The sequence below is a fragment of the Schistosoma haematobium genome, chromosome 4 (genome assembly GCF_000699445.3).
Source record: "Schistosoma haematobium chromosome 4, whole genome shotgun sequence".
Lineage (NCBI taxonomy): Eukaryota > Metazoa > Platyhelminthes > Trematoda > Strigeidida > Schistosomatidae > Schistosoma > Schistosoma haematobium.
This window is the reverse complement of record NC_067199.1, coordinates 1,272,805-1,300,714: the sequence shown is the minus strand read 5'-3', so window position 1 is coordinate 1,300,714 and position 27,910 is coordinate 1,272,805. Positions and strand designations below refer to the sequence as shown.

At 38.4% G+C, this 27,910-nt stretch overlaps 2 protein-coding genes across 3 annotated transcripts; both read left to right on the top strand.

The window, feature by feature from the left end:
• The first annotated feature begins 258 nt into the window (after window positions 1-258).
• ARP1_1 (centractin- actin- protein of the dynactin complex) lies at window positions 259-4,273 on the top strand. The gene is made up of 2 exons (XM_051208157.1): window positions 259-4,089; window positions 4,132-4,273. Exon 1 carries the CDS (start codon window positions 445-447, stop codon window positions 1,873-1,875), a length of 1,431 nt encoding a protein of 476 aa, XP_051065931.1. The 5' UTR covers window positions 259-444; the 3' UTR covers window positions 1,876-4,089; window positions 4,132-4,273.
• Window positions 4,274-6,703: 2,430 nt separating this feature from the next.
• Window positions 6,704-26,596, top strand: MS3_00007175 (uncharacterized protein). Of its 2 annotated transcripts, XM_051215428.1 has the most exons (15): window positions 6,704-7,071; window positions 7,102-7,176; window positions 7,213-7,260; window positions 7,294-7,963; window positions 11,065-11,245; window positions 15,058-15,541; window positions 15,627-16,009; window positions 17,780-17,992; window positions 19,363-19,719; window positions 21,202-21,308; window positions 24,894-25,991; window positions 26,028-26,120; window positions 26,160-26,225; window positions 26,263-26,386; window positions 26,421-26,596. In XM_051215428.1, the coding sequence occupies exons 1-11, from the start codon at window positions 7,046-7,048 to the stop codon at window positions 25,164-25,166; spliced, it is 2,817 nt and encodes a 938-aa protein (XP_051065929.1). In that variant the 5' UTR covers window positions 6,704-7,045; the 3' UTR covers window positions 25,167-25,991; window positions 26,028-26,120; window positions 26,160-26,225; window positions 26,263-26,386; window positions 26,421-26,596. The 2 variants fall into 2 exon arrangements, with proteins under 2 accessions (XP_051065929.1, XP_051065930.1); XM_051215429.1 differs by lacking the exons at window positions 26,028-26,120; window positions 26,160-26,225; window positions 26,263-26,386; window positions 26,421-26,596 and having other exon boundaries at window positions 6,704-7,176; window positions 7,210-7,260; window positions 24,894-25,820.
• Window positions 26,597-27,910: the final 1,314 nt, after the last annotated feature.

The window sequence follows — 27,910 nt, the reverse complement described above, 5'->3', positions numbered from 1 at the left end:
TTAACCTTCTGACTGTCTGCTTGGGAGGATTGCTGCAATCCCTGCGGATAGACATTTGATCCCATCTGATTGGGAATATTTGTATTGATTCTCAGGTATCAAACCCTTTAGTATTAACTGTCTCTTTCATTGTTTAGCGCGCTACTTCGCGTTAGAGAAACTTCTGACTGTATAGCACAGGCTGTACCGTTTGAGGTATTTTGTATTTTTGATGTAATTCGTTCTGTTTTCTTAATTAGAACCGTTTATATTGAGCACAGAGTTTGTGTTTTGATATAATATAATACGAGTATCTCAAAGACGCGTTGTGGGCTATACAGAGGAACTTGGTCTGGTCTAATCGAATAAATTTTGGGTCCGTCAGTCCGTAGTTCCAACCGAATATTGGCTGTTCGGTCGTTACAGTTCTCAAACGAACAGTAATCTCAAGTGACAAATTCTGGAATGCCTGGAAAGTGCAATAAGGCCAACGAAAACTTGGCACTGGGCCACGGAGAAATGCAATCGGATGCACCTACAGAGGTACGGCAAGTCAAATTAGATGCATTTTCATGTCATGGCTCTAATGTTAGTTTAGTAAGTAGACATAGCAAAGTTAGCTCTAGGATTACCTTAGCAGAGTTAAAAGAAAAACAATTATTAGAAATGAGAGACTTGAAAGATAGACAGAGGAAGCAACTACTGTGCTTTCAGAGAGAGTTTGGGTCGTTAAGGCTGAACGAAAGCACGTGTAGTAAGTTATCTTCTGTTTCTAAGTGTGATGACAGAGAAAAGGAGCACGTTCACAGGTTCGTAAGTCCTTCTCATGACCTTAGGATAAAGTCTCTAGAAAAGTCCAAACTGCTAGATTATCCAGGAATGAAGAAGAAGGAAGTGACCTTGGAATCTCCAAGTGTAGGTCTTGAACTTCCAACAGTAGAGCGCGATGTCTACTTCGATGAAAGTTACAATATTGTTCCTTTACCTAGAGGAGTGGCTGAGGAAGACATTGCTGCCTCTGTTATTGGCAATGAGTCTGGTATGTGTAAAGCTGGCTTCACCAAAAATGGTGCTGCCAGAGCCGTATTACCCTCTATTGTTGGAAGAACTAGACATCAAGTAGTGACTGTGGGAATGGATGGAAAGGACAGTCATGTGGGAGACGATGCTCGATCGAAACGTGTTATCCTGACACTAAAGTACCGAATTAAACATGGTATTGCGACTAAGTGGGGTGATATGGAGAAGATATGGTACCACACATTCTACAAAGGGTTGCGAGTGGCAAGAGAGAAACATCCGGTGTTGTTGAGAGAAGTTTCATTGAACCCGAAGGCAAACCGTGAGATGACAAGGATCATGTTTGAGACTTTTAATACACCAGGTACGTGTGCTGCTACTCAAACGGTGTTGTCACTATGTACATCTGGTCGTACAACTGGTATAGTGTTGAACTTAGGTGACGGTGTGACCCACACAGTTCCGATTTATGAAGATTATGCGTTGCCTTATACTGTTTTTGGACTGGACCTTGCTGGTAGAGTTCTTGCCGACTTTATGATGAAGATCCTGACTAAGACAGGTTGCAGTTCCTCTGTCTATTCGTGGAACATACTCAGGCGCAAACCACCGGACATCGTTTTACTCTATAGTAAATCTAGAGTAGCACCTATAAAACAGGTAACTGTGCCTAGACTGGAACTAGCAGCGGCAGTATTGAGTGCTAGAATAGGGGACGTTTTAAATAAGAACCTTCCTCATGTGTTTGACAAGACTCACTTCTGGACGGATTCTATGATAGTACTGTACCATATAAAAAATACAGATAGTAGGTATTCCACCTTCGTGGCTAATCGTCTGGCCGCTATTCAGCATTTAACATCTGTGGACCAGTGAGGGCATGTAGAATCCAATGAAAATCCTGCTGACTGGACATCACGAGGCATACGGAAGGAGCTAGCTTTAAAGAACTGGATTGAGGGTCCTTCCTTCTTAAGGAAGAGGGAGTCGGTAGGAACACTGACGCTTATGTGCAAAAACCCCTCGGAAAACGTTGAATTTATAAGATGCCACACGACCAACGCATTTGCGCTAAAACATAGCTCAAGTCCAATTCTGCTATATCACTCAAATTTGATAAAGCTGATTAAAGCGGTAGCATGGCTCAGAAGATACGTGACCTATATAACCATCATGTACTTCCATCACGATGACAGGTCCCTAAGTGTGGGCTATCTGTCAGTTTATGGATTGGATGCAGCTGAACACAAGGTATTAGCCTTAGTGCAAAAGGAAGTGTATGGGGAAGCAGTGAAAGTGTCTCGATGCAATGGCGTAAGCGCAACTGATATAAAAGAGCTAAAAAATCTTTCACCTACGCTAATCGATGGATTGCTTTGTGTCGGCGGACGATTAAATTACTCGGATTATCCACTCTCAATCAGACATCCGGTAATTTTGCCCAGTCATCACTTCGTAACAGAACTTATTATTAGACACCATCACCACCTAGAAGGTCACACCGGTACATCACAAGTGTTAGCTACCATACGACGAAATTATTGGATTGTTAAAGGAACCAGTGCAGTTGAACGAGTGATAGGTAGATGTGTGAGGTGTATACGCGCGAAAGCCAAATTAGACCAACAGATGATGGCACCTCTCCTCAAGTGTCGAGTGCAGCAAGGCTGGTTTTGCTTCTCCTCCGTCGGGATAGACTATTTTGGGCCGTTGATAGTTCGTCGGGGAAGAAGTGAGGAAAAAAGATATGGATGCCTATTTACGTGTCTCCAAACACCGGCCGTACATTTGGAAGTAGCTTTCAATTTGAGTACTGATGCTTTTATAATGGCTTTAATACGTTTCATCGGAAGACGAGGAACTCCTAAGGAAATCTATAGCGACAATGGAACTAACTTTGTCGGGGCTACTTCCGAATTACGGGCTAATATGAGTGTGTGGGACAAGCATAGAATAAACGACTTAACAGTATCAAAGGGTATACGCTGGCATTTCAACCCCCCACTAGCTAGCCATCGAGGCGGAGTTTGGGAGAGATTAATACGGTCTGTTTGAAGAATCTTACTATCTATTTCCGACGGGCAAATATTACACGATGATAGTTTGGCAACTTATTTTGTGGAGGTAGAACGAATTTTAAACAACCGCCCAATCGTTCCTGTGACGTCAGATGAAAAGGATGATTTGGCGCTCACGCCAAACACTTTGTTATTACTTAGAGACTGTGATGGTTTAGGAATGGAGTGTAGTGTTGCGGATAGGTATTCAAAGCGATGGAGACAGGTTAATTGTTTAGCCAATACCTTCTGGCGTCGATGGATAAAAGAGTACATTCCTTTACTGCAAGTGAGGCAGAAATGGTTTTGCAAACACAGAAACTTGAAAGAAGGTGATGTAGTTCTAGTGGCTAACGATGCAACTACTCGGGGCTCATGGCCAATGGGACGGGTTGATAAGTGCGAGACAGACAGAGATGGGTTGGTAAGAACAGTGATGGTGCGAATGAAAGAAGGTATAATAAGAAGAGATGTGCGGAAGCTCTGCCTTCTAGAGGGAGCCGAGTAATTGTAGATTGTAGCTTAGATTTATGGATGTACAGGCGTACTGTTGTAAGTCCTGTACCTCCCATTGATATAGAGCAGTTAGTAAGGAGAGCCATGACGGAAATGTAATCTAAGGTGTCTTTGCGAAGCTGGAGGGATTTTGGGGGCCGGTGTAACGGAAAGAGAACAGTGAAAATCCCTCTGCAGCTTCTTTGTTGAACAGTATTTTCATTTATTTGTTCCTTCTCCCTTTTGTGTATTCCAACCTTTGTTTCGATCTCGTTTAACCGTGTCTTTTGTTCTTCAGTCTTCCCCGTTTGAGCCTTTATTACGTGATTTTGATTAAAGACTTATTTTTGTTACCTAATTTTCTATTGCATGTTGCCGGACCATTGACAGTAAGGTTGTGTTTGACTAAGCTCAAGGTCACGGCGTGGTTCAGTTTGTGACTGTTAACCTTCTGACTGTCTGCTTGGGAGGATTGCTGCAATCCCTGCGGATAGACATTTGATCCCATCTGATTGGGAATATTTGTATTGATTCTCAGGTATCAAACCCTTTAGTATTAACTGTCTCTTTCATTGTTTAGCGCGCTACTTCGCGTTAGAGAAACTTCTGACTGTATAGCACAGGCTGTACCGTTTGAGGTATTTTGTATTTTTGATGTAATTCGTTCTGTTTTCTTAATTAGAACCGTTTATATTGAGCACAGAGTTTGTGTTTTGATATAATATAATACGAGTATCTCAAAGACGCGTTGTGGGCTATACAGAGGAACTTGGTCTAGTCTAATCGAATAAATTTTGGGTCCGTCAGTCCGTAGTTCCAACCGAATATTGGCTGTTCGGTCGTTACATTGGTGGTGATGTTATTTTTTGTTGTCCTAACCAGTTGATGGGTAACATGCTCCATAGATGCATGACCACTGGTAGTAGGCAGTCGATTGTGCGGTTCTCTCGACTATTTAGGGTGGTAATGAGTGTCCCTCAGCGACCGGGTTTAGTTGAACAGTATCGATAGGTCGAGTGAGTTACCTGTTTACTTCAAGTGAAGAAATAGGGTGGTAAAAGTAAATAATACAACTGCAAAGTAGGAAAAATAAGGCAAACTGAACTTGAAGTCCATTTCGGTCTAGACATGGAGAGAGCCTATGATGTTTGATTGAGGCGCAGATGTGTTCGTGCGTGCTAGATCAGTGCAAGTGAGTGCTTGATCAAGCAGTTTTACAAGCGTATGTAATTCATCTGCCATGTGTATTTCGAAGGGAAGACTGTTCCATATTATTGCATACTTGATGAGGAAGAAGTTTTCCCGAGTTTTTGATCTGTATTTCTCAACTTTGACGGGCAAGAACTATCTTACATGTTGAATAAGTAAGGTTTTTGAGTAGTTTGAAGTAGAGAATCAAATTAGACCCAAGCCTTCTCTCTCAAAGGGTTGCGATTCTTAAGATTTGGCATCGTGAGCTGTAGTCAAAAACCATCATTGATCCCAAAGGGAGGGTGGATGTGATATAGCTCGATCTACTAAAAACTTTTAGCGAGGTCAGTCATACATGTCTTCTCGGTTAGCTCAAGCTGATAGGTATAAAGTTACTACTGACAAGCTGGTTGAAGCAATGTATAAATAAGCGACTTTTAAGGTCAGGGTAAACTCACTTCTCTTAAGGCTGCATAATGTCCTAGTGGGGTGCCCTGAGGTTCAGTACAAAGAATTCTCTTGTTAAATTATGTAGATGACGGTTCTCAACGAGTATCGTCTGGGTTATCACTTTTCAATGACGACGTTATACTTTGGAGACAATTTGGCGATTGGAGTAAGAAACTAAAGCTCCATGGGGATTTGATGTGACTTCAAGGTTGAGCAGATGGTAACGGACATACTTTTAACATTTCGAATGGTAAAGCATTTCATCTGAGATATGCTGCGAGCTACGCTTACAACTTAGGTATTGCCTCCTCTCCAAGTTAAAAATGATCTGGGAGTCTTGGGACTCCATGATCTACAATAGAGTGGTGGGTTAGTCCCGTCTCCCTGAACTACCTAAGTTGGCTGGCAAGGTTGGCCACAAAATCCAGCAGTGCCATGAGGAGGCTTAAAGTCGGATTTCGCTGTCCATTTACAGTTCGAAAATATAGTGTTTACTCCCTCACCCCTAAAAGATGGTAATAATCTGGAATGTATCCACAGGTGAGCTACAAGATCAATACAGAGACTGGGATTCAAACCTTATGAAGAATACCTTAGCTAAGTGGGTCTTTTCTAGTTAACATATAGCGGCGTCATTGGTGAGCTCATGATTTTTAGCTTCCTAAACACACTTGGTCGTCCCCTTAAATCCTTACTTAAGCTCAGTTATAACGCAAACCTTAGAAGGAAATACTCAAAAAGTAGAGCCACAACACAGAAGGCTCAAAAAACCCTACACTCACATCTTACGGACATTCAACTTTCGGAATCCTCCGTCGTTTAAGGTAGTACAAGCGACTTTTCACTAGTCCTTCAAAGGAAAACTAGATATATTCTAAAGGCCTCAAGGCAGTATTTCACAGCAATTAATATTTTCTTTCTACTTGTAAAATGTACCCGAATCCACAACTAGAGGCAGTGGTGAACATGAGAGCTCGTTAAGCGAAAGCTTCTTCTAATGCTTTCACAACTATTTGATCCATTTCGCATCTAAGACTTATAAAGCTATTTTTCTGGGAATTTGTTTACGGATGTACTCCTAGTAAGAAATCCAACAAGGATGAATCATAAAATTTGATGCTGACTTTTACGTGGTCAGAATCACTAAATCGTGGTATTCCTTACTCGAGGCGCTAGTAGCGGTATCTTCTGTAGTGACTTACAAGAGGAGGTTCGATGCTTGCTTTATTATGGTAGGTTGTGAGAGGGATCGCCTCAAATATCACTTAACGGTTCCTTCAACCTCTAATAACTGACTTCAGCTTCAAGTTTTTTTAAAAGAATCAGTGAACTCCTAGTTCCTTGTCACATACTTCTGGGCATTTGGAATGAGCCCTTGGTTTCTGTGAGGTATGAGCCTTGTTATACTCCCAAATTGAAAATGGCGAGCAAGGCTATTTTTACGCTTCAACCTTGACGGGGATATAACAAGGACTATACTTTTTGAATACCAAGACGTCATCATATCGCTAAGACTCAGATCATAAGGACGAAATAGTTGGTTAATCCCGCCATGCAAGATTCGAAGTTTCTAAGTTAAAAGTCAGACAAAAAAGAGTACACCAAACGTATTTGTGATAAACTTAAGTTATTGTGAGTCTTATATACGATATTTCATAACTTTTGACAAGTACAAATGGTTCTTTGGATTTTGTTTGTATGGACTCAAATCACCATATTTTTTGATCTGCATTGTTGCGCTACGCTATCAGGGATTTGTTGTCAGTTGAGCTAGATCTATAATCTCTCGGATCGGTTACATAATGTGGAGTACAAATATAGCATAAATCTTCACCCCGGACTTAAAAAGTGTAATGCGGTCTAAACGAAACGATATCAGGTAAATCACTTTAAACTTTAATCCCTGTAGGATTTCCCGTAAATTTGTCCCAAATCCTGGATCATTAAAGACGACAAAAAGGGACAGACATATCCGGTCCATAAGGTACTAATAATACATAACTATTTCAAGTTTCAGCAGTGCAAAATCAAAGTCGAAGAACGATGACAATGATCAGGACCTAACCACGTGAGTATTACTTTTGTCTCATACTAGTTTCAGGACACCTAGAGACAAGGTTTCTGTTGTTAAAGATAACCGTAATTCTGAAAGAAAGTCGAAAAACTCCGCTGCTTCTAACCTGGGATCCAGTCTGAAGTCAAGAGTCATGTCAGATCCAAAGCGAAAGCCCACTGATACAAGTGACAGCCGTCTAGCGTTATCCGAACAGAAGCGTAAACGCTCAGGGGCTGAAAACTATATCAACAAAAGGTTTTTATATGACGTCGTAGAACCTCCTAAGCGTAACCGCCAGAAAAAGTTCCTGCACTTTACAGACCGGTCAACAGCTGCTCTCATGGCTGTTTCCTCCGCCAACCTTCTTAAGAAACACAAGTCGAAACTTAGTATTTCTTCACAAATCCCTAGCGAACGTGATTTATTTCCTCGTGTTAAAAGTCGACATGGTCGACGCCTCAAGCCAAAACATGAGTACAGTCCTTCTCAATCAGCTGATGAACATCATTCTTTTGATCAACCCCTCTCCACTGACAGTAGTTGGAAACCCATCAGAAAAAACAAAATTTTATCACAGGCAACAAAATCACGATCTGAACACAAATCAGATACGACCAACTATCTCAAACATGACAAATACAATAAAGAGTACTATTCGTCCGATGAAGATCGGGAAGGTAATGAACTTGAAGGAATTCTTTCATCTGAGACCTATGTGAGCATCTGTTTTGTTAAACCTTTTTCAAACATATTTTGACACTTGTATTGTTATTGTCCCTTACTAGGTCGTATTATGTTTTAAGCCGTTTCTGTGTAAGATATTTTGTATTTAACACCAAACCTCTTGTGCTAGACTTTTTTAAAAGATAGGTAAGTTTCTTAACACTGCATTGTTTAATTGTGTCTTGCGTAGAACATAGCCATTGGTTTCCGCTAGTTGTTTTATTGGTAATTACCTTTTGACATCAAACCAACAGCGTGAAATCAGTCTGCAAACTGATCACAAAAGATATCACACATGATGCAACAGAATATGGTGATTATATTTAAAATCAACCTCTCTAGATTGTCACGTGGCTTAAGCGAAATGTGTTTCCATCCTATGAGTGTGTTATTATTATTTTTATTATTTTAACACATAGATATTGGTACAAGGAGGCACCAAATACATATGCGCCACACAAATATCATTCGATATGTGTGAGGGCCGTAATACTGCCTGGGTGCCCAAACCGAAGCAGGTGGTTTTCTTAGGGGGCCACTCCCCGAGCCTTCGACCTGAAGGTCTGATCCACAAGGCAATGGAGCATCGTAAGGAGATGCAGTCCCATGGTAGCCGGTGACCAACGATTGGTTCATACGCCATTTGTTCCCACAGGATACTGGAGCCCATGTGCACCATTGTTTTGTGGTCCGGTTAAAGCGCCGGACATTCGCTTTTCGTCCTCTCATTTTTGTAAACAACACCCCCGCCACGAGAAGGCAGTGAGTAGGACTTCCCTGGCAGAGGCTATATACTCGTGGCCATGTGAGAGCATTTCGAGAGGGAGGGCGGACTCTCCCCACTCTCGGCCGTACCAGGGCATTTGGGGGCCTACGAGTGTGTACTCAACAGTCTGTGTATCGGTTGTTAAGGTCTTTCATCTGCATCGACCAGCGTCAGTCAGACAACGTAGAACTTGTATTTACGTACACCGGAGTATGACAAAGTCTACCAACCTTGTTGGTTACTGGGTTGTTGAACGATATACGAACAATGCTTCGAAGGCATCTATGTTCGAAAACCTGTAGCTTACAAATGTCTTATTTTCATAGGGATATTGTAATACAGAGCAGACTACTGAGTACACTCACCCATTGAACTCTGCAACTAAGATCGGTGTTAAAATTACCTAGCCACCGCCTATCTTAGCATGCCTTGCTGCCAGAGTAGGAGTCAAAAGAGTTACAACCACCAATCAAGACTTTGGATCAGTTAATAAAGGTACTACCGACCTGGGTCGTATTGATAAGTGCGGACTACCTGGTTGTAATTTACATGATAACGATCACCAAGTAGAATTGGATGATGGTGCGAAATTGGTCACAGTGACTCAGATCCACTCACTTTCTCTTAGATCGCTGTAGCTGACTGACTAGTTGGAGGATTCATTTTCTCGAATCATGCTGTTCTGTCGTTACTACTATTTCTTCTCTTTAATATTTTAGTGGATTTCAAATCCCCATATTGTGACGGGACAACTCTGAAACATTTGTGTCAGGCTTTATGCTGAATATAGCTAGCTTTATCAGAATATAGTAAATGCATTACAAAAGCTGTTCCTGTTTAGCCTTCAGATTTTCGAACCCAAACTCCCTTGTACATATTTTTCTAATCTTACTGAACTTACTAAAAACACGACATGGATATCTAATGATGGTGATTTCACAACAAAATTGCCAACTGTCATTTAGAAGTCCCAAATATTAATTCATTTTGTTTATAAACAAAAACTAGGGTTCTTATTTTTTAAACTGCAGAAAAGTAGTTAGAACTAGGTTTCAAACCTCGAACTTAGTGGCTAAAGGTTGAGCACTTAACCACTAGCTCACTTCTGTGATATACTTCTAAAGGGGTTACTAAGTGTCTACGTTTCGATTTCCTCTGGTTCCCAAGGATAATATAGGCAAAAAGGTGGTTGGTGATGTATGTATATGCACTCTGTGCCGCTATTATTCATCGAAGCCATAGCTTAATGATTAAATTACTCGCATTACAACCAATTAGTCGCAAGTTTGAACCATCCTTTTTTACGTCGACTTAGGGATTCAGATAGTACCTCCAGCCCTTACACAACGTGTGGCTTATAGCTAAGTGCTAGGTAAACTATTGCCATTAGCTGCTGATCTCGGTTATATTAGTGCGTAGAATAATTGGAGTTTTCAATATGGTCGTGAAATATAGCTGGAAAGGTTAGGTGTTGTCATAAAACAATCACAGATACATTAGTGCTATTTCATTTCTTGATTTCATTCATATTTTTCAAACTATATTTCTTATACCTAATTTCGCATAATTTTGACCCTAACATTCAAAATTGATTTCCGAAATACTACACATGGCAAATCTGACCTTAGTTACAAATATGACTATCGTACATTGAAACAGTGCTATAACAATTAGGATTGGATTTTAACTAATTTCTCGAAAATGATGTTTCTTCATCTCAGTTGCATTTAATGGATTATCAGATTGATTCCCAGTCCGAAGGGGTGACAATTTCATGACCTTTTGTACTATTTCACTGGCTATAAACATTGTAGGATCCCGGGCACAAGTATACCTCAGTCAAAGATGCCTAACAACATCAGCACAATAAGTTGAATTTAAAAAGATGGATAGAAAAGAAACCGAAATAACAATAGTAGCATAAATTATGTTAAGAAACTTAACATAAAAATATGGTTTGAAGAGAAAGGATACAAGCGAGAAATCGGAACACGAGGTATTAATGAAACTGAAGACCTAGGGGAGGACAGGGAATGAATGTATCTGGACCACGGTAATGGAATTTTCGCCAACCACTGATGATTATCGTACAAACTTTAACCAGGTAGTGTGTATCTTTCTGCGCGGTTCAGACCAAGGGTCAGTGACTTTATGAGCTGATGGTATGTCTCAGTTTGGCAGACCTAGACTTCTCCCAACCTGTAACAACTCCGATATGTGTAGGAACAGAAGTTTTGGGTGACTTGTTTAACTAAATCTCAGCTACAGTAGTGTGGCTTTGATGCTTAGATTATTAATTTCGTTTAACTTTTCCATTTTTTTGGTAGTATCCCGATGCGTCGTGTATATCAACTTACTCTGACATGTTTAGTGAACTTCAGAAACCAGAACAGCTTATTCACGGTCAGAACCCGGATACTATGGAAAATCATGGAAGATCGGAATTATCTAGATTAAAGAATCGTTCTAACCTTAGACGTGTACTCAGTCCAAGCTGTAACCAAAAAGGTTAGTTGTTTAGATTATTAACTGTGTAACTGAGTGAATATCAACATATATTTACTGACGTGTTTTGATCATACGAAGTAAGGTTGTGTCTGTTAACCACTTCATTTATCCTGAAAATCTTTGTCTGGTTTTCCTGATGTTGGTGTTGCTTTAAGTTCCAAGGGTGGGACAGTACCATTAATTGGGTCCCCATTAACAGTCGATTATGTGCCGTTAAATTAGAAAGTTCCATCAAAGTGAAAACGAACCGTTGTGATAAACGATGTCCTTTCGTTATCCCCGCCTATTCCAACAGATTGCAATCGGTATGCGATCAAGGATGAGTTCTACCACCAGTTAAATGTTCTTTAGAAAGCGTGTTCGACAAATACTGTAGTATTAGCTCAAACTTGAATATACAAGTTGGGCGCCTAGGAGTCGTTTGGGTAACTAATTGGGACTTTTTCGTTGCAGGTCAGATGACGGTGACCGTCTGCTGCAAATTCGCGCAGTCTATAGTCTGTTTCTTACTAGCGCTAACTATCTTTACAGTCATCGCAGTCGTGCTATCTGGCGTTCTCCATCTGCATTTCAAGCCTTGACTCAGATTGATCACATCGCGGTCTGCTACCACTGACATGGTTATATACAAGACTGCTGCTTCTTTTGGATTACTTATCTGGAATCTGATCATCCCCTTGTTTGCGCTAATCTTACCTTTCAGTGGCCAACAAATTCATCTCCGTAAATGGATCGATGTCAGCAAAATGATTAGGGCTTCTGTTGCAACTAGATATCAAACTGAGCTAGGTTCTAGGCTAGTTATCAACCCACCGAAAAATGTAGATGAGCACTGACTGCAGTTGCATGACACCATAAAAGTGACAAGTAAAGTCGCTTATAGCTTGGCGAAACGTTCTGGTTATAAACACTAGGTTTTTACAGGCTCCTTACAGCTCATTAGAGCATGTCGGTCTACTCCGGGGAGCTAATACTCTTGTAACTCTCGGAAGCTCTTTCAACCTATCCGGGGCACTGGCAGCAAGAATTATGTGAGTGAAATAAGCTAGTGGGATGCCAGCCAACAACATCTACAGATGTCTTGAACGTTGGATCGAGTTTATCGAGGAACAGTTCAGCTGGTCTGCTGCTCTGGCGACATCGATCAGACTGTCCTGTCTTCCATGGCCGGTGACGATTAATCCACCCAATCAGGTAGAGTTCCGCAAGGAACTCCAACTCTCAGAGCTCCACAATTCACCAGGTCCAAATGACACCTCCGGCTTGTTTTAAGAGTAATGGAGACCTTCGGGTTAAGGTATTGAGTTCTCTACAAAGATCTGGCAATTGCGGAGTGTTCCAGCATCATGGAATGAATCGATAATTTTCTTTATCTTTAAGAAGGGTTCATGTCACTTATGCAACAACTATCGAGGGATAAGTCTTTTTCCGATTGCGTCCGAATTATTGGCTTCCGTCATACTTTGTTGGGTGGATTAGTTTTTATCGGTCAGGCTAGTCTTACTGTCCCTCAAAACTGTATGATTAGCCAAGAAGGATGGATATCCTAGATGCTGGATAATGAAGTTAACCTTCTCTTCTTACTTAATAAAGCTACCACTTATAAGGGTTTTCGTGCCAACAGCTACCAACTGCAACCCACACCCGTCCGGACATACCACATGCTGCAATGATTAGACACGAAGGTAAATTGCGACCGACTATTACACTTGTGTTCTCCCAAATTTTGATCTCCTTATTCCTCCTTATCTCTTTTTTTTTCTTCCCAAATTCATTTCACTGTATTATACTCTTTGAATAACATCTCCAAACGCTAATTTTCCCGATTACTGCTTATACTCTTATTACCTCTACCACTACGGGATTTGAGTCGACCACTGCATCTCTGTGCTAATGTGGTATGGCAACTCGAACTGATGTACGTACGTACGAAGTTCTACGTTGTTACTGACCGACTGACTGAAAAACAAAAATGCGGAAGGTGCAGGGGGTACATATTCAGAAAATCTTGTGTATCTAGGTTTTCTGATCATTCACATAATGCTCGTACAGCCAAACAGGACGAGGACACGGATGTATTTTGAATCGAATGCATTGACTCCCGACGTACGAACGCTGTAAATCTATCAAACAAAATGGGTGAGCGACTTGAACTAAGTAGTTCTAATAATGTTCATTTGATAGTAATATCTGAAATATCGATATCTCGAATAACAGACGAGGAGCTGCTAATATCCGTAACGTCTTTGTCTCACGAAGACAGAAAACTTAGAACGGTGGGAGGGGCAGTCTTGTACCTACGCTCCTGCTTAGTAGCACACCAAGTGTATACTCGACGGTTTATCAGTTTTGATCAATCCGTATTATACTCATAGCAATTGTGTGACACCCTGAGATTTCCAGTTGGTGCCACCCATAGAAAGCTTACTACTCTTGTTCGGTAGTTGTTAATTACTATCTTGTTCAGGGCTTTCATAGCGATCCATTTTTTATGAATAATGATGCTTCTTGCGGTCCATGACCTCCTGACACGTTGAAGTTAATGCTTCTTTGATTCTTTTCCAGTTGTGCTCCATATTAGTTTCCCCTTCTGTTAGTAGATCTTGTAGAGTTTGGTACCTGTTGTTGAAAGCTATCTTAAATTCCTTGAGTTTGTTAACATATCGAAGGATGGGTGTATTAAATCTCATTTGTGCAGTTTCCCCACTTGTTTAGTGTTTCTTTAGCTTAACTTTCATCTTGGCAACTGCCAGGTAGATGGTGATCTAAAGTTATGTTAACTCTCCTCCTGGTTCTCACGTCTTCCATTGACTTTGTAAATTTTTTACTGATGCAAATATGATCGATCCGATTCTCTGTAGTGTATGCGAGACCCATGTAACTTTGCTGGGTATGCGTTTGTGGGGAATATATAGTGCCGCCTATAACCACATAAATTTGCAAAGGTCACCAATCTAGTACCTTACTCTCATTCAGTTCATCTCGTCCCATGATATCTCCATATCCTGTGTTTTACGTTCCGACTTTGGTGTTTAGATCTCTCAGGATGTTCAGGTCCTTTCCTGAGCACTTCCTTATCGATTACAGCCTCTCAGAACTGATCTTTATCATCTTTATTACTATCATTGGTGGGTACATAACATTCTGTGACATTCATTGTGATCCCCTCCTTCTTTTTTGAATAATGCCTTAATGATTCTGGATCCATGAGATTCCGTATAAGTGATTTACGTGCTTCTTTGGACATCATCTGTGAAACTCCTTGCTTGCGCGAAGCATTTTCTTCATAATCACAATATAACAGCATCTCTCCCGAATCTAATATTTTCTGTCTACCGTGTTTCACTTGTTTTGAGAACTACAGAATTGTATTTAATCATTTCTGTAACTATTTGACTGGTCCTCCCAGCCTCCCGCATTGTCCAAACATTCCATGTACATATATTAATTGTTGCTCTGGTTTTTAGAAGGGGCATCGGCCTCGCGAATTCGGAAGAATCTCGACTTTCAGCATAACGCGACATAATTCTCCCTTCAACTCCCCGGGCAGTTTTAATGGTTTAATTTGTTTATTCTGGTTGACGTGTTTTAGCGAGATTGTTTTCTACGGAATGTTGTTATTGACCCCATACCAAACCCCCTACTTTACTCGGTCTTGGGACTGACAGTAACCCCAAAGGGGCTACAGGCGATGTTAAGTAAACTTTAAGAGCTTTAGAACTTTAAGTCAAATGAATTACTGCTATTTCAAATGTCACTTCAGTGAACTTTTATTACGTTTTTAAGATAATGTTTGCTTTGTTTTTTTGCAGAACCTACCAATACATTTTTACGGCAAACTATGTTTCGTTCTGATGAGATTTCTCCTCCTATTGATCGACACACCACTAATATTCTTGATTTTTGCATTAGTTCGAATGTTGATCAATTTGCACATTTAAGAACCAATTTAGATAAAACTGCTATACATGAAGATGATCTGGAGTCTGCAGAAGCACATGGACTCGTTAATAGACGAGTTCAACAGTCTCAAGAGGAACTGGAGGAAGATTTACTTGCTCCAGAACTTTCCATCATTACGGGCTCAAACACTGCTACCAGTTCTGATGGCGTATTAGTCTCTACATTGACAGATACTGGAGCAATGTTATCCTGCAATTCATCTTCAGGTAGCAGTCGACGAAAATCTCCTGTTAGACCAATGCAAGTGCTGAGAACAAAAACCACTCATACTTCTACAACCGCAGCACCTAATAATGCATCACCGACTATGTTAGTCACAGGTTCTGATAATAAGTAAGTTTAATATTTCGATCACTGCGATTATTAGGATATCATGTAATCATCATCTGATAATTCAACTTGTGTTTATTAATTGTAGCCCGTTTGTCTTCACATCACCATCGGTGGTTACAAATACTGTATATACCAGGTCGTTATCAGACTTAGATCTTGGCCATGATGGAGATGTGTTAACATCTGGAATGTGCTCTGTTTTGTCTGGTAACAATTCACAATCGCTTGGCGAGTCTAATCAGCCCTTAGAAAACAGTTATGTTGTGAACAATTCGGAATTAGAAATTCACTCAATCAGCGATCATTCACATCAAATTTTGTCTTCTGGATCACCTCTAACATTGACATCCATTAGTTCTGTTAATCAAGTTCCAGTTTGTATTGATAGTCCGAATGTATCAAAGGGAAATACAACAGTTTCGTCAGGCTTATTGCCATCACTTCTTACTCAGTCTACTACACGCCCAGGTAATTGTGAACTATATATTATATAATTTCTTGTTATGTTTTCCAATTTTTAATTCGCTACAATTCTCTACCGATAGAATATTTTGATCCACCATATAATGAGGACGATTCTCTCAAGTGCTTCATATGGCCGAAGTGAATTTCACAGTTTGCCTATCCACACTATCAAATCCTTTCTCATAATCAAAGAATGTGGTGTATAGTGATGAACTCGATTCAATTGATTGTCCAACAATAATCCGTATTGTCACAATTTTGTCGAAGCATGGTTAATCCTTGCGAAACCCAGTCTGTGAGTTTCGACATTGAGCACTCTCTGAATCTTCTATTTAGTTCAGCAACACAGTCAAAAACTGCTACATCAATGTGCAAATAGTCTCTTAATCTCCTTTTTTAATGATTAATGAAATACCAACTATCTTCAATTTCATTAAATAGTAAATTGATAATAAACATGGATTCGTATAATAACCAAATATCTTAAATTAAGCAACTACATAAAATCCCTACCTTTTTTATATATAATTAATGAAAAATTATTGGCGAAACTACAATTTATGGCCAAATGAATCAGATTTGGAATAGCGCGAAACCACCCACTTAGGTAAATGGAGTTTTGGCATCATAATTGATGTCAGTTCGTGATGAAAATCCTAAATCTAATTCCTAACATTAATCATTAACTGTAAATCATAATTCTAGTTTCTCATACTGGTTTATAACCCTTATTTGGTCTTAGTTATTAAGTGAATACTCTCGAAATCAGTCTAATATCGTCCATAAATTATAGTCCCACCAAATCACTAGGCAAAAGAGCTGTGTCAAAAATTATGTATTGTTGAACAATCAAGTTTTTAGATTATTCCCAAACTCTTCCATATAACTAAAATATATTTCCTAATCATATAGATTATAATAGATTAATATAATGTAAATCCAGTTTCTCTGAACTTCCTTTTTGACACTAATGTACTCCAAAAATTTTATACTGTTAAATATTATAACGACAGAATATTGTTTACCTGTTCACTATCACTAATCACTTGTTTCTATTCATCAATAGTGTTCATCTCTTCGCAAGGATATAATTTAATAATCCCCATCTGTCGAACTACATATAGTACCTAGTATATGAATTAATATCTAATTACTGCATCAGGATGCATAACTTGTCTTAAATGGTTGGTAAAGCAAGATCCCAAACTCTACAAACACCGAAGAATATTTATTGTTGTGCTCCATAAAAGTACTTACATAACCAAACTAGATTTTTAAAATACAGTTATAACAGAGATATTAGTGTTGATCCAGTAGAGTGTAATAAAAAAACAAATGCCCGTCTATCATGCATCGTTCAAGCAATTATATCTAGTTATTCAATTTCCATAATTTCAATGTTATAAATTTCCCTAGAAAGAAATGATTACATACGACAATTGTAATGGTATGCTCTCTATAATTCAAGATAACACATTACATATAATAACTGTTAGTTCCAGAAAAATGTCATTGATTTCAACTATATTTCACAGAGTAACGAACAAAAGTTTTCTTCATCATAAGAATTGCAATTAAAGTTTCAATACCAAAAAGAGAAACGTCTGATCTATTTTTATAACCTATAAGAGTTTTCCTTTAAAACCTTTAGTTAGTTCAGATGCTTCAGGTTGTTTTACGAATATTCAGATTTTATATGTTTTAACCTGGTCATATTAGCATAGTGATCATTAGTGTATTTGATTTATGATAGTCTTCTGTTTTCTTTTCTAGTTCCGGTCGTTCAACAACCCATCATCTCTCGTGTTTTTATGGCGCCAAATACAACACGTCCAGTCACAACTCCTGTAACGAAGCCTGTCATGTCAGTTCCTCATTCTACTCTTGGTTCGGTTTCCTCTCGACGACGTCCTACTATTTTAAAGCGAACACTAGGAACTGTCAACTCGACAACCTCCAATTCACTGGTCGCTTCACGACCAACAGGTAAGACCTAGTAGTTTTTCTAAACAATGAATTAAGGATATATCTAATACCTCATTTATCAAAATGATAAATGGTCAATAAACACTTCTCACTTTTATTTGGAGCGGGAATTGTTTCGATTATAATCGACCACTGGTTTACTTGACTCATGGGTCACGTGTATTGGAACTACCAACTTAATAGTAGTGTTTAGGTTAGGTGCAAATTGTTCAACAAGGAAAGAAAATTAGTCAATTGAGTGGCGTTAAGCATGTACTAATTGAGGTTGCCTGGTCATACGCGAATTATTATCCATGACAAAACACTTCCCATCCAACATTCTATAATAACTGGACCAAAATATTATACCGATTCCTAAATAATATGAAGTAATTACTTTGGGTTTGGGTTATTCCGTAAGTATTTAGGACTGAGTTTTGATCATTTTTTATTGGCATATGTGTGTGTGTTTATTTCAACACATAAATATTGGTACAAGAGGGCACCAAATATATATGCGCCATGCCATATTTGTGTGTGTGTGTGTGGGCTGTGATACTGCCCGGGTGCCCAGACCGAGGCAGGTGGTTTTTTTAGGGGGCCACACTCCGAGTCATTGACCTAAAGGTCTGACCCACAAGGTAGTTGAGCAACGTCAGGAGATGCAGTCCCATTGTAGCCGGTGACCAACAATTGGCTCATACGCCATTTGTTCCCTCAGGATACTGTAGCCCATGTGCAACATTGGTTTGGAATCCGGTTAAAGTGCTGGACATTCGCTTTTCATCCTCTCATTTTCGTAAACAACACCCTCGCCACGAGAAGGCAGTGAGTAGGACTTCCCTGGCAGAGGCTGCATACGCGTGGCCGTGTGAGAGTATTTCAAGAGGGAGGGCGGACTCACCCCACTCTCGGCCATACCAGGGCATTTGGGGGCATATGTGGGTTCTGCTCTGATTACCTTGATGTACCTATGATGTCATAAGTTGTTTGGAATAAATAGATTTTGATTAACTGAAGAATCCAGGGCATGCGTTTTTTTATATTTGGGAATCTGCAGTATGGACATCTACATCGGGATCTACGTACTACATCCAGCTGACAATCCTCAAATAGGACGAAACTGAGGTCCTCAACTGAACTGCTGCTCACGATCTAAGTATCATCTGAATGGTTTTTAGGATCATTCTTCAGTCCTCTTAATATATAATATCTATCATATAAGGCGAAAATTGACTAGCTATCAGTTCTTCAACGGTAAGTGAAATAATGATACAATGACTTTCCACAATAATGGTTTTGAGTTTAATCACAAACTTTTAGCAAATGATAATTTCCAGTGTTTATGGTGCCTTTTTCTTAAATTCCCATGTTATTATCGTAATTTTCAGTTTTCGAAACGTCCGATAATGATGTTGATCTGTCAACATCCTCTAGTCGCACTATTAATGTATTTAATCCTGGCAGTACTGGACAGTTACAAAAACCTATCAATTCCATAACTACGGAAGAGTCTGGATCTTCTGGGAATCTGGCCAACACATCTACTAAGTTATTACAACTAGTTACTACTACTACAACATCAACTCCTTCAGATCGTTTAAATCCTAATCAAACTGCTAGTGATCGTTTGTTTGGTAAGCGTCTTATTGCTTACAATAGAAACACATCACATACTCCTAATAATACAGTGTCAAATACCACTCAGAATTCAGGGACAACTCATCACCAGAGTCCAGCGCCAACAAGTATGTTGCGTGTATTGTTTCTATTTGAAAAAATGTTCTTAAACAAATGCTTATCTTTACTATCCACACTCACGACACTTAACCCTAACCAACTAAGAAGAAAGAGTAGAAGTTAAGACTCTAAATGTAAACATTATTAACGCTTATAGATGACCTCACTGACCCTGACAATAAAATATGAGATGAGCTTAGCTAAACAAATAATTCACTTACCATAGCTCCGACTTACCTTTCAGCTGTATCGGTGTTGAACCTAACTATTGACCTGGTCATGAATTTCATTTTATATTTCAAAATAGCCAAACTCTACCGATGAGGTGTATATTATAGAAAAAATCCACGTAACAAAAATTGTCTCACCATACTAGTTAAATCAACAATTATATTTTCGGGATAAATATCTGTATACCGACTTTCATTCAGTTCTCAGTTATATGCAGGAACATTAGTCATTGGATTACATCATGTGGAGCGGTGGAACACATTGATCACTAACTGTTAGCGAAATTATTTGTTGTATCTAAGACGTTAACCGATATGAATTGCTAGATTCTCTATTCAGAACTGTGATCATTATTTATCTACCCCGTGTATACCCGTCTATAGCCTAACGTCCTTAGCTTTGACCAGTAATGCGTAAGCTTAACTCCTATTGCCCCACCAATGCCCTAACATTTAGTTCGAATGATAGAAGACAACAGCTAAGCTTCTACTGTTATATTTCAACCACCCAGCTCCTATCTCGAACACTGTTATCATATATACTTGAACTATCAGACCACAACATATCCCAAATATTAAATCATGCTTTATATATGATGTCATAAATGGCAGAGAGCGAAGCAAATAGTTCATAAGTATTTAGTAATAATTAAGGAATGGTGAAATGCACAACAATAAATAATAGGTCCATTGACGGCTTACAATAAAGAGAATATAGAAATACAATAATACAGTTACCTACTAATCATACAGTAAAAATATAAGCAACGGCAACCCTTGGATTAGTCCAAATAGTTGCACTTCAATATCCACTCTTCCATAACACAACTTATCAGTACTATCTCGAAATACACTATTATTTTTGTTTACCTTCACCGAGACAGTAGTCTGTTGTAATTGTTCAACTACTTGTTGATCAGTGAAATAGGTTTTCAGAAAAGTGCTTTTCATGAAGTTGCATAATTTGTTAGATTGATAGGTTTTTAAGTTGACATCTTATATCTGGTCATTTATTATTTAACAGTGTGAAAGCCATGTTATATAGTCACTTCTAGGATAATGATCACACAAGTTCCTCTATATTAATCAACATTTATGTTGTTGTAATACTAATTTTAAACTGTTGCTCATAATAATTGAACCAGCCAACAATTTATGTGGGAAAACACGATTTTTCTCTAACACTGATATGCCGGTTCTATTATTTGTGAAACTCATTTTTAGATTAATAAATCTTAAAATGCACATGTTTTATTATAGATACAACAATTAATACTGCAACTCCTTATCGATATGCTGTTGTTCGAGGCTCAGCAGACGGAAAACAATATGTTTTAATCAGCAACCCTCGTATGGTTGATCAGACAGTAAGTTGTAATGCTTTTTGTGTTGTCGATATTCAAAGCGATAGGTATATGTAGTAAATCTCTCAGTCAGACTTTAAACCTTCATTGAATCAAGTGGAGGGGACATGTGTTACATAAGTTTATTTGTTATTTATTTATTTGAACACTGAAATCGATGTTTCAAGATATACCAATTGAATTATCGTCACTGTGCCTGAGCACACGATGCCGAACCTCTGTATTACTAATATGGTGTTGCCACTAGATATCAACAGTCTTTCGAACAACGATGATCCTCAACACAGAGGCCAGGTTCCACAAGTATATAACAAAACTTCTCTCACCGACGCGTTGTCGACCCGGACTTTTACAACCAGACTAACATCACGAAGGCGCCAAAGATGGTCCAGATTGGCATAAGCCGCTCTGGTTTTCACTATACGTGCATTGACCTCATCACTCACGCCACCACCAGCACTTATGCAGCTACCTAGATACACGAACTTCTCGATTACTTCTATCTGCTCACTACCCAGGGTGAGTGCATAATCAAGGTCCTGCCAGTTTTGTAAAAGTACTTTGCACTTCGAAGGTGCAATGTAATAAACACACTTCTGGCCCCCAAACGCCCCGATACAGTCGAGGATAGCGGAGAGTCAGCTCTCTTTCTCTTGAAATTCTCTCACATAGCTACGCGTATACAGTCACTGCCTTCTCGTGACGGGGATGTTTTTTTTTCGAAATTAAGAGGACGAAAATGAATTTCCGACGCCTTAACTGAGTTGATAGATATGAAGGATCCACGTAAGGGAGTTGGAAAACCCTGATATCAAACCAATGGTGCACATGGGGCCTCGGATCCTGATGGAACAAACGGCGTAGGAACCTATTGTCGGTCACCGACTACCATGGGGCTGCATCTTTTGATGTTGCTCCACTACCTTGTGGATTGGGCCTTTACGTCAAACGCTCGGGATGTGGCCCCCAAAGAAAACCACCTGCTTGGGATAAGGAGCCCGTGCATTATTCCAGCCTTCCTACAAACCGAATGATGGAGTATGGTGCACATATATTTGGTACCTCCTTGTACCAGTGTCTGTGTTTAAATAAATGAGGCGTTGCATAAACCTAACCACCATTTACCATGGGGTGATATGCTGGTTATTATAATAGTATGTTGACTGTGGTAGATTATGATCGTACAAATCAAACATATCATTAGTCTGTGTTTAGATTGTATTTAAAAGGTTGTGAAGTAATTCTAATGTATGTTTAAATTGTTAAGTTGATTTGGTTCCAAATCATTTTTATTATTTATTAACTTCTAAATGTTGAACTTAGTATTCATATCTTATTCTAACCTTATTCTCACCGTTAATTATATTATGTCATTGTCTTTTGTTGTTATTGTTAATTTCATCTGACTGTACTGGTGCAAACTGTGACCCCTTAAATTAATGCAAATGACAATAGATTAAAAACTGTTTATGACTGGCTGACATTTAGAAATTTAAACACCATCATTTTTAATCATTTAAAATGTTCATGGTTTAATTTCAGAAACATGAACTTGATACTTATGCCTATAAATTTTAATAACTTACGCCTGTTACTCCTCGTTGAGGATCACCAGCACTCTCCATCCAACCCTGTCCCAACCAATCCTTTCCAGTTGTTATTCATCTTTTTCATATCTGCTTCTATTTCCCGACGTAGTGTGTTCTTCGGCCTTCCTCTTTTGCACTTCCCTTCAGGACTCCAAGTTAGGGCTTGCCTCGTGATGCAGTTTGATGATTTGCGTAATGTATATCCTATCTATTTCCATCGTCTTTTCCTAATTTCCAATTCAGCTGGATGCTGGTTTGTTCTCTCCCACAGTAGACTGCTGCTGTTGGTATCTGACTAATGGATGTTGAGTATCTTGCGTAGACAACTATTTATAAATACTTGTATTTTCTTGATGATGGTTGTGGTAGTTCTCCAAGTTTCAGCTCCGTACAGTAGAACTGTCTTGACATTTCTACCTATTCGTAAATTAAATCCAATCAGTTAATGAATATTCTATTCTTCAGGAGTAATTGTTACTAAATATTCTAAGAAATTATTCAGTTTCCCAGTTCAGTATCTTTGTTTGTTATATACACTAGCAAATTTATAAATACATGAAATTTTGTATTTCATTATGTAAATACCCTAGTGAGAGACTATAATTTATGGAAGAACCAATCACTTATAAGATAACAGGTTTTGGAGTTTGACGCGAAATTCACTCATTCATTCGAATAAATAGAGTTTTGACATTATAACTGATGTCATAATTTTAATTCCTCACATTAGGTTGACACACTTAAGGTCAGTCTGGCGTCGCTCATAGGTCGTCCATAATTAATAGTCTCATCTACCCTAGAATCAGAATAAGGAAAAATTGTTAATATAACTATCCAAATATCTCAATCTTTATTGTATGTTGCCCCATATCTATTTCATACTTTTATTGTTTACTTCGATATATTTCTATTTTGTATCTAAATTTCTTTCAAGAAATCTTACATGAACTGATGAAATTGTGTCAGTGATTACATATAGATGACTATACACCACTTTAAGCGTCAAGTACCTTGTTACTATTAAAAAAACAACTGCCTTTTCAACCAAATTTCTGTAGCGCTTCTCGTACACACACAATACTCACCAAATTTTATTTTGTATCAATTAGACAGGTACAAGTTACAATTTCTAGAGTGAAAATTCACATTTTTCTTAAATTCTACAATAAATATGTAGACCCAAGTTTTTGTTTATTGTCATGTTTTTTTTCATCCTACCAGTAACTGATTTCTACTTACTTACTTTCTTGCGACTGTTACTCCCAATAAAGCATAGGCCGTCGACCAGCATTTTCCAACTCACTCTATCTTCAGCCTTCTTTTCTAGTTCTCTCCAATTGTTGTTCATTCTTCTCATATCTGTCTCCATTTCTCGGTGTAGTGTGTTCTTTGGTCTTCCTCTTCTCTTCCGTTGGCCTTGAGGATTCGAAGTAAGGACTTGCCTTGTGACACAGGTGCTATCCTCAATGTGTGTCCTATCCACTTTCAGTGCTTCTTCCTCCTCTAAAATTTGGTCTGTTCTCTCACAGTAGGTTGTTGCTGATAGTATCTGGTCAACGGATCTGAAGTATTTTGCGTAGGCAGTGGAGTTAAATTAATTTCTAACTACTGGTTAATCAACACATTTTTTTCTTGTGTGCTACATTTTTACCAATCATTAAATCGACTAAACACATGTTTATTATTCTCATTGTACAAAGTTGTTACAGTTATTGCATATGGAATGGTTGTCCTCATACTTAAATAACTGGAATTAAAATTGTGTTTCATAGTTGTATCCAACATGGATTAGATGCTTGTTAAATCATAGTCATCCGTCACAGAGTATTAGTTTTTTTATGTTCAAATTTATTGGATTATTCAACAATTATTCTTTTTCAAATCAAAATATTTGCAATCGAGAAGTTATTTGTTTATTATAGTAATTAAGTGTAAATCATAAGATTTGTATGATTCGATGCTCAATATTTCTAATCATTTTCATTTCTTTCCACTCAAGGTTCATGAACAACCGGTTGCAACATTGACTACAGCTGTAAATGATTCACCCCTAGAACCCATCTACGTTTCAACACCTACAGTTGGTGAGAATTTCAATTCTGAACAACTTTTTTCTGTTGATTCCTGTGTATCAAGAGCTTTCAAAGTTGAAATCAACGGTGCCCATTTAATTCGAATGAATCCTGAAGGGCATTCAATATCGGGAAATGATCGACAAATCAGAACAATTTACACTACCCCACAAGGTGCTACAACTTTGGCAGCTACATAAATCATAAACTAAGTGTTATTTTGTTTCATTTCATTACCATTAATAATTTTACTGTCAAAATTGTTTTCAGTCCCTGTTATATCAGTTCTTTTAACTTCACTTCTAAATATACCACAACAGCATCCTGAGTAAACAAATCCACCTTATATAAATCTCGTTTACATCCTAGTCCGGTATTTATACCTCTACCCTTCCAATGCCTTCGCTTTCGGTTCAATTCCGGCTATATTCATTCATCATTTATAATTAAAAAAAAACAACAAATGAACTCATATTTTTTTGTTCGCAAAATTACTCATTTGTCTTTTTCAAAGTTGGATTTCTACAAAGACACGTCAATTTTCTTGAATATACATGTAATCTTGTAAAACTTAACTTAGTGTCTTTTTTTAAAATCACTTTCATTGCGCCTTCATCTTTTTGTCCTTTAGTGTTTGTGTATGTGTTTTCGAGCTTATTTTCTACACTGAGAAGTTTCTAATTTCATAGGAGCTTCTATCTTAATCATACTATTCAAGTTGATGAAGTGAACTATTGTACTTTACCATATGTAAACACCTTAAAAGCGTTGTAATTCTAATATTATTGATGTGAATTGCTATTATCAATATCGGTATGTGATATAAATCTAATATACGTAAAGCAATTTTCCAGACTTGTAAGTTATCTGTTTCCTCGTCGTTTAGCTAATAAGAGTCTTTCTGAAGTTGCACGGCACGTACTTGTGTCTCACTCGGCTAATGATGAGTGTGCTGTTGGTGAAAATGACATTAGCTTGGTTCGGTGTAAGCATCAACTCTACAATGCAAGTGTATTCGTTCTCAAGTAAGTGTATCTGTTGTTCCCAATATCCACTTCCAGCATTATATCGATAAAGCGCTCGCTCTCAACTTGTGGTTCTAGGATTGAGAAACCAAAGACTACAGTTTGGAAATCTGTATGGTATCAACAGCAGTATGTCATTACTTTGGTCTATTTCATTCGTAAACTAAGGTTTATACAGATTATCTCGAAACTAACATTTGCTGTGTGAGGTTCGTTCCCTTGCAATATTCATAAGTTCGGTTTCCAAGTTTTTTGACATGATTCGCTTTAGAGACATGGTCCTAGACTAACATGGAGTTCGTTTACTATTCAGCAGGCGGATTACTAATATCGTGCCTAGTGAAGATACGAGGTGAATGGTTTCGAACTTGTCTCCCAGTTATTTCTCCACTATGGTAGGTTACGTTGATTAACCATTGAAATCAATAGTCACAGAGTGATTGCTGCGATATGATCATGTGCATTATAGCGCTCACGCATGTTTTCCTTCTGCGAGACCTTATCTCATCCTTTATCAAATTGGACTATTATTAATATAAAGATGTTGTTGATCTATGTATTTTGGTCCTGATTTATTGAATTCAACGTCCACTAATCAATCTTCCAAGGTAACACGTCCGGCGCAACATGGCATGACTAGGATTCATTGTTTCCTATTGATTCTACATATTTTCTCGTAAGTATAGCATTCTTTTTTAACTTCTCCCTTCAGAAACGACGGAGTTTTGTTCGCAATATAGTTTAGTAACCACCTAGCAATTTAAAAATTATTCACATTTTCAACCGTATCTCTGAACATACAGCGCAAGTAGAACAGGTAATTGAGTGTATCTTGAGGTAAATAAGTTTCTGATTATCTCATGGTGAATAACACTAGTGATTCTGATGAGGCCATAGGTTTTGAAAATAATTACTGAGTATAGGCTGGTTTACTGGTATGACAAAGTTGGCACAAAATAAGTGGTAACTATAGTAAAGTGGCTTAGTCTACGAAGATACAGTCAGTCGGGTACAACGTAGAACCAGGCATATATATTCATCTGTCCAAGTTGCCATACCTCATTAGCAAAACAAGATGAACACGGAAATACATTATTTAGTATTGAGTATTTTCAACCGTTTTTTAGCGTGTAGCAAATCTGTGTGTGCATATTAAATTACTTCATGACATTCTATTATCAATTTTATATAAACCATACCGAACAGGATTCTTACAACCATTGAGTTGTGAACATATGACAACTTTTATAGCTGAGCGAAACTCTGATATGATCGTTCATTATAATTTCGGGGAGTCAGTTATTTTCTTTTTTGCTGCGCATATGTTATCACACTCTGTGTTGTGTGCGGATTTGGTGCCTTCTATAGGACAAATCATTCTCAGGACTCGTATTTCAGGATACCATTTTCCATTTCAAAAGGCTACCTACGACGAAGAAATATGTTCACTTATACCTTTTTGAATGGCTTACCAAAATAAGTAGCTCTGAGGATTATAGATGTCCACCTTGTTAGTGAAAACCAACACAACTCGTTGAAAGCTTCCAGCCAGGCATTCTCGTCTTATGCCAAAACAATTGGTGTAAGTTTATTCTCTTCGATATGGTCAGCGGGGAAGTCACTCGGTTAAACATTTGCTGCGTTCAACTGAAATTTCTCAACTCTTGACACCTTTTTCCTTGTTTGTCTTCAAGTTATCGTTATTAAATTATTGTGATGTTAGAATCGTCCGATTATGTCGTATCCACAGTATTTTCATAGGCGAGCCGGTCTTCTGAAATTGAAGACCACTTCACTAGGTGGCTCTGTCTCTTTTTATATATTATGTGCATATGCATTACTTTATTCTTCTCATATTTTCGTCATTTAAAAACGATGACCTTACGTGAAAACTTCTAACCAATCGATAGCAGTTAAAT

Coding starts and splice junctions, on each gene's coding strand:
- MS3_00007175 (XM_051215428.1), top strand. CDS start 7,046: ATGCGGTCTAAACGAAACGATATCAG. Junction 7,072..7,101: donor TCTAAACGAAACGATATCAG/GTAAATCACTTT, acceptor TAATCCCTGTAG/GATTTCCCGTAAATTTGTCC. Junction 11,246..15,057: donor TCCAAGCTGTAACCAAAAAG/GTTAGTTGTTTA, acceptor GTTTTTTTGCAG/AACCTACCAATACATTTTTA.
- ARP1_1 (XM_051208157.1), top strand. CDS start 445: ATGCCTGGAAAGTGCAATAAGGCCAACGAAAACTTGGCACTGGGCCAC.